The sequence below is a fragment of the Sinocyclocheilus rhinocerous genome, unplaced genomic scaffold (genome assembly GCF_001515625.1).
Source record: "Sinocyclocheilus rhinocerous isolate Xijiao unplaced genomic scaffold, SAMN03320098_v1.1 scaffold903, whole genome shotgun sequence".
Lineage (NCBI taxonomy): Eukaryota > Metazoa > Chordata > Actinopteri > Cypriniformes > Cyprinidae > Sinocyclocheilus > Sinocyclocheilus rhinocerous.
This window is the reverse complement of record NW_015654932.1, coordinates 1-6972: the sequence shown is the minus strand read 5'-3', so window position 1 is coordinate 6972 and position 6972 is coordinate 1. Positions and strand designations below refer to the sequence as shown.

Sequence of the window (6972 nt, the reverse complement as noted above, 5' to 3'; positions counted from 1 at the left end):
AGACGATCTGGCAGTGCCACGTTTAAAAGAAATTTGGAACTTCACAACGCACCAGACATCACTCACAAGAAAAGCAAACAGTTGAACAAACAGCCATATTTCCACCTCGCAGGGTTCTCCAAACAATCACTCCCACACTACTGCAAACTTTTACAGATGACGCAATTACTCTCAGGTATGACTCACTTCCTTATATCCTCTTTCCTTCCGCTGATAATTGAAATGCTCCACCCCAAACACGCAAAGTGAAAAAAAAAAAGAAAGTAACCTGAAAAGATGTTGTGGCACAACGTTTTCACTGCCACAGTGTACACGCCACAGCAAACTTGAGCTGACACGAACCTTCACTGACTACCCTTTGTCTTCTTTTACCACAAGGCAACTAACAAAGCTGTAAACGCTCAAAAGGGGCTACGAATGCTGCTCCATGCATGCGTTAGCGGACACGTGTCTCGTGTGCTAATTTCTGCGCTTGCGGACACATGGCGGAATGGCAGCGAAAAGCTTCCTTCGTCCCGGGGTGGGCTCGAACCCAGGGGACAAAAAATCAACGCTGTGCGTGCCACACAGATTAGACACAACACGTGTCCTGCGTCAGCAAACTGAGGTCAAGAGACTCATTGGAGACAGAGACCCGTTGGGAAGGGCGAGAGAGCCAAAAGGTACGCCCAACGTGGGGCTCAAACCCACAACCCTGAGATTAAGAGTCTCATGCTCTACCGACTGAGCTAGCCGGGAGGCTGTGACAGACTGCTGCGGGCTGGTCGTGCTTTTCATAAGTGCCCAAATGTCACACGCGAAACAGATCCTCACTTTTGGCACAGGCTTGAGAAAACCTCTTGCGGGTAAATTCTAGCGGTAGGCTTAGAGCAGGGGCGTCCAAACTAAGTCCTGGAGGGTCCTTGTCCTGCCGAGTTAGCTCCAAGCCCAATGAAACACACCTGAAGCAGCTAATCAAGGTCTCACCAGGCAGACTAGAAACTTCCAGTCAGGTCTGTTGGAGCTGGCTGGAGCGAAACTCTACAGGACACTGGCCCTCCAGGACACAGTTTGGACACCCCTGGCTTAGAGTGTTCTTTGTTTGTTTTAGCCATGCCTGTTGCTGGGGAACACAGTTTGAACAAGCAGAGCAGGCCGATAACATGCACAATCAAAACCCGGAGTTAAAGTTCCGTTTCAATCTGTCGCAAGAGAGAGCGGTCACTGAAGGCAAACTTTCCTAATTTCCAAAGGTAAAAAGTGAGCCATACAGCAAAAATTGGAGGACCCAACCTCCAACCGGAAACTGAAAATACAAAGATGCTAGTACATATAGGAGTGCGCCAAATCGATTGACCTCTTGTCCAAAAGCCTGAAAGGCTACAAGTTCAGGCAACTCCACAAACGTTCCAGGCATGGAGTTCTGTCCCACAGTGTGAATACAGTTTGCAAATTCCGCAGTATATGATTCGAAAGTTATTTTCGTGGCATTTTGTGGTGCTCCTAGAAGGAGTTTTGAGCAGGAAATCCCTGGAACACAGGCCTCCACCACCCGGAACAAAACATGAGCACTCAGTGTACACGCCACAGCAAACTTGAGCTGACACGAACCTTCACTGACTACCCTTTGTCTTCTTTTACCACAAGGCAACTAACAAAGCTGTAAACGCTCAAAAGGGGCTACGAATGCTGCTCCATGCATGCGTTAGCGGACACGTGTCTCGTGTGCTAATTTCTGCGCTTGCGGACACATGGCGGAATGGCAGCGAAAAGCTTCCTTCGTCCCGGGGTGGGCTCGAACCCAGGGGACAAAAAATCAACGCTGTGCGTGCCACACAGATTAGACACAACACGTGTCCTGCGTCAGCAAACTGAGGTCAAGAGACTCATTGGAGACTGAGACCCGTTGGGAAGGGCGAGAGAGCCAAAAGGTACGCCCAACGTGGGGCTCAAACCCACAACCCTGAGATTAAGAGTCTCATGCTCTACCGACTGAGCCAAGGCCCGCGCCTGTTGGTCGAGGTAAAGATCCGAGAAGAGGCACAGCGACGCGAGTTCGCGGCCCGCTCCGACCAGTTATGGAATTCCTGGAATGTGTCCGTTTTGACGCTGCTGGTGCACGCGTGTCATCATCATTGTCCCCCGCATTTTAATCAAATGTAAATTCGTCCCCCGCACTTTAATTTGGGCACTCTCCAACGTAAACACTCTCACGTTATGTACGTTTCGTTCACACCGGACGCCGGAGGGCGCTCTCTCGCAGAAAGTCCAAAACGGACTCGTAGAAGTACTAACTTAACCAAAGTTGCCCGGCAGCATTGATCAAAAAATTGCCCCGTGTAACACCAGCCTAAGTCAATCGCGTCAATTACTTGGACCCTCTGTGTAGCCCTTAGCTGCTTTAAGTTTAGGCTTAGCGGTAACAATGCTAATTTACTCACCATTGTGTGACTGTTGCTGCGTTCACTTCTGGGAGCTGGATGGTGGTCTCGCTCATCACCTTAGCATTGGTGAGGATGCACTCTCGGATGTGCTTGTAAGCACGTGCTACCATAGTGAAGCGGGACACCCTCACTCCATCACAGCGCACCGCGTTTGGGTAGAGAGCACAGAGCCTTGTGAAGATGGCCTCCACCACTCGGTTGCAGTCAGGCCACTGTGCAGGACTATGAGCCCCAACGAAACACCTGCAAATTACAACAGAATACATATTATTAATGTAAGATTGTTTTCATTGTGTGATCTTTCCCTTTTCTTTTCTGTCTGTTTTGCTTTGTGTTGTCTAGATGTTAATTTATAATATCTGCGCATAGTTATGTTGTCTTTCTTTGTTTTCTAGGTCGATGTTGAAATGTCATATCAATAAATTAGGTCTCTACTGGGTTACTACTGTGTTGTGGAATTATTACAGGTTGATACGGTGTCGTTAGTCAGCCAATAAGGGTTTTTTCACAATAATGACTGCACATTATCCCGCTTATTAAAAAAGTAAAAGACAAATTATTTGACTCAACATATTGATACAAAATGATTTTACTGATTAAGAAATGATTGCCTTGCTTCTGCTAAATAAAATATTTCAATGTACGGTTGGAACTGTGTCCATAGCAACGTAACTTACTTAGCAACCTAACATATAGTCAGCATTAAATGTAAATCACAACTAATAATTTATGTTATAACCAGGCTAAGTTTGAACTTAACAGGCTGCAGGAAGATAAGCTAGTCATGAAGGCATCAGGTTTTACTCATTTTACTAGAAATCCTTACTAAATAAATAAAGCTGTAGGTGATATTTCAGCCAGTTTCAGTTATATTATATATTTTATACAAAACTTTTTAGACCCTGTGTTTACTAAACGTAACATACCTTTTCGTGCTCTCCACACCTGGGGCCACAATCTTCTTAGTGGCCCTGAATCGTCCCTGTTTTAGGGTGGTTTGGTGACGTGGTGGGTAAATGGTCTTCTTCTTGTCATACTCCCCCAATGCCTGCCATAGAGTGATGATCTTGAAGCACTCTTCTCCAGTCAAGGCCAGACGGTGATCTCTGAGGCTAACCAAAAACTCTTCCAAGTCCTGCACAGCTCCATACCCCTCAATATTATCAGGTCCAACAGAATCCTAAAATGAAAGATAATTTAGGAACTTTTGATAGCAGCAATGAATACAAATATTCACACAGCCAACATAACCCAAATTTTGTTTACACACATGTAAATGTACATAAAAAAGAAACTGGGCCCTTACATCATGTGAAGTGTTGTCTTCCGATGTTGGAAGATCCGTTTCTGCAGATAATCGGTCCACTGGGACTACATCACAAAGGTAAATATTTATTTTAAATTTGTATTTATGTCTTTCAATGTGATAAATAAACATTTAGAGTTAGTGTGATAACAAATACCGAAACCTTTATGAATACTTTGGTAAAACTCACAGCTATGTGCTCCAGGAGAGAGTGCTGGCTTTAATTGAGTGTGCGGTGAGCTGGTGACAGGAGATGTCACTGGTGATGGAGGGACCACAAACAATGATGACGTGGAGCTGGTGACAGGAGATGTCACTGGTGATGGAGGGACCACAAACAATGATGACGTGGAGCTGGTGACAGGAGATGTCACTGGTGATGGAGGGACCACAAACAATGATGACGTGGAGCTGGTGACAGGAGATGTCACTGGTGATGGAGGGACCACAAACAATGATGACGTGGAGCTGGTGACAGGAGATGTCACTGGTGATGGAGGGACCACAAACAGTGATGACGTGGGGCTGGTTGCTGGAGGGGTTGAAGATGATGCTGCAGACGCTGCAGACACTGATGCTTGTGAAGAGGCAGCAGGTGTCCGTTCAGTGTCAAAGGTGGGGACAGTGATGTCCTGAAACTCCTCAAGTTCAGCATAACCTTCATCCACCTCTATACCAACCTCAGTGGTCTCTGACTCTTCAATGGCCAACTTGTAGTCCTGCAGAACTTTACCAGTTTGCTGGTAAAGATATTCCACTCCAATAAGCTCACCTTTAAAATAGTAAAACAATGACAATTAGATAATATACCATGATATTATATTATAACTCAGTGGTTAAATGGTGTGTCTGAACTTGAATGAAATTGTCACCAAAAACAAAAAATTGTTATCTACCAGTGTACTTTCTTGGCCAACATAAGGGATGATTTTCATGCCCATAAGCTCCTCTGCAAGAGTATTGACAGCATGACGCAGAAGATGATTGTATGAATGTGGCTGCTGCTCATCAGTTGTTGCTGCTACAGCCCGGTCCTCATTCCACCTTGCAAGTCCATCCAAAAGATACGCCTGAAAGAAGGTGTCACTTGCCAGCGTGCCTGTAAATTCAAAAAACAAAACAAAAAAATACCGCACAAAAATTTCATATAAATACACAAATAGCTGTTCTTGCAATTCTCATAATTATTTCAATATAAATCAAATCTTATTTTAATAATTCAGTTAAATCATTTATTAACCTGGGATGAATCTGTTAAGGTGCAGGTGAAATGACTCAAGCGAAGTGGAACCTCTGGCACAGCGGTAGGTTGGCAGGCGGTGCCCTCCCTTCAATAAGGTACCCGTCTGCATGTAGAGCTGCACACCAACAGGATCCTGGATGCAGGCCACGTGCTTCCGCTGGGACTTTAAAATCTCTCTCATCCGGGCTGAGTTTATTAGTGGGACTCCCAGAGTGTCACGACCAGCATCTCAATCAAAGGCCTGAATATGGCTCTCAATCAGCACCAGGGTCTCTTTGGTCCCGCGAGTGGTTCTCCTGCAATGTAGTGCTAGCTCGCTACGACAGATACAGCGCAGCACATCAGCCTCGGATGATGGTTTCCCTTCAGCTTCTAGCTCTGCATGCTTCGCCGTCTTCAGGGCCGTCAGGTCGAGCTGGTCCCACATGAAAATACAGTGGCTGAGGCCACTCATAAATGTGGCATACAACTGGTGAGAGTCGGTGGTGCAACCCACAGCAAACCTCCGCATGAAGTGCCATACATCTAACCGGATGGTCATTTGCTCCCACTCTTCAAACATCCTCCTCAAAAGAGTGTTGCCACAGCAGTCTCGGTCGACATACAGTACTTCGGGAGGAGCCACCCCGGCCACCCTGTATCGCTTGATAAGGCCTTCAATCATTGGCCCGAGACCAAAACCTTCGCTGGCTGTGAGCATGGACATGATCACCTGTCCATGCTCATTGCCAACATTAGTTGCCCAAGTAGCAGTGCCACAGCTGCGTCCTGCTAGTTTTCTGGCCACTTTTTAGTAGAATCCATTTTTAAGATCCGACCATATTGTGCATTCAAAACAACTTTATATTTTTGCCACTTTATTTTTATGGTAACATAAAAACACAACTCACTTTACAATACGCTGGCACTAATATGCATTAATTCATGCTTAGTTGATGCACAGATAATCATGACTTAATATATAATTCATGAAGGACCAAACCATTTATTAATGATTACTGCATCGGCAACAAATGAACATTCTATGATTCATAGATAAAGTAATCAATAAATTGTTATTAGTTAAATGTGTCATAATGTATTAATTCCCTAATAACATATTATATTAACTAATAGTGTAAATTCATATGTTAATTATCACAAGCCATGCATTTCAACCTGAATAGGTGCCATTTCAACTTCCCGTTGTCTGCATTAATTAATCATTAGCTAATGATTTGTAAAGATATCATGTTATTACTTTAACGCTACTTGTTGAGGCACATGACTAACTAACTAATTGAAAAATATCCATAACCACAATAACATATTAACAATTAGTTAATAGTTCTTTGCCTCAGCAAGTAAAGTCATAACGTGTCTCGTGTGCTAAATTCTGCGCTTGCGGACACATGGCAGAATGGCAGCGAAAAGCTTCAATTGTCCCTGGGTGGGCTCGAACCACCAACCTTTCGGTTAACAGCCAAACGCACTAGCCGATTGCGCCACAGAGACCGGCAGCTTAACCTCCTCTGGTTTGCGGTGACAAAAAATCAACGCTGTGCGTGCCACACAGATTAAACACAACACGTGTCCTGCGTCAGCGAACTGAGGTCAAGAGACTCATTGGAGACTGAGACCCGTTGGGAAGGGCGAGAGAGCCAAAAGGGACACCCAACGAGGGGCTCGAACCCACGACCCTGAGATTAAGAGTCTCATGCTCTACCAACTGAGCTAGCCAGGCAGCTGTGATAGACTGCTCAGACTGTTTTCTCAAGCCTTTTGGCACAGGCTTGAGAAAACCTCTTGCGGGTAAAGTCTAGCGGTAGGCTTAGAGCAGGGGCGTCCAAACTAAGTCCTGGAGGGTCCTTGTCCTGCCGAGCTTAGCTCCAAGCCGAATGAAACACACCTGAAGCAGCTAATCAAGGTCTCACAAGGCAGACTAGAAGCTTCCAGGCAGGTCTGTTGGAGCTGGTTGGAGCGAAACTCTACAGGACACTGGCCCTCCAGGACACAGTTTG

At 45.4% G+C, this 6972-nt stretch overlaps 1 protein-coding gene and 3 non-coding genes across 4 annotated transcripts; all 4 read right to left on the bottom strand.

The window, feature by feature from the left end:
• Nucleotides 1-665: 665 nt before the first annotated feature.
• On the bottom strand, nucleotides 666-738 carry trnak-cuu (transfer RNA lysine (anticodon CUU)). Its single transcript has one exon. It is a non-coding gene; the product is annotated as a tRNA-Lys (tRNA).
• Nucleotides 739-2356: 1618 nt separating this feature from the next.
• Nucleotides 2357-5153, bottom strand: LOC107717729 (uncharacterized). The gene is made up of 7 exons (XM_016524568.1): nucleotides 5072-5153; nucleotides 4774-4828; nucleotides 4626-4678; nucleotides 3920-4501; nucleotides 3730-3794; nucleotides 3350-3603; nucleotides 2357-2666 (listed from the first exon to the last, which is right to left on the bottom strand). Exons 1-7 carry the CDS (start codon nucleotides 5151-5153, stop codon nucleotides 2417-2419), a joined length of 1341 nt encoding a protein of 446 aa, XP_016380054.1. The 3' UTR covers nucleotides 2357-2416.
• Nucleotides 5154-6392: 1239 nt separating this feature from the next.
• On the bottom strand, nucleotides 6393-6466 carry trnan-guu (transfer RNA asparagine (anticodon GUU)). Its single transcript has one exon. It is a non-coding gene; the product is annotated as a tRNA-Asn (tRNA).
• Nucleotides 6467-6622: 156 nt separating this feature from the next.
• trnak-cuu (transfer RNA lysine (anticodon CUU)) lies at nucleotides 6623-6695 on the bottom strand. Its single transcript has one exon. It is a non-coding gene; the product is annotated as a tRNA-Lys (tRNA).
• Nucleotides 6696-6972: the final 277 nt, after the last annotated feature.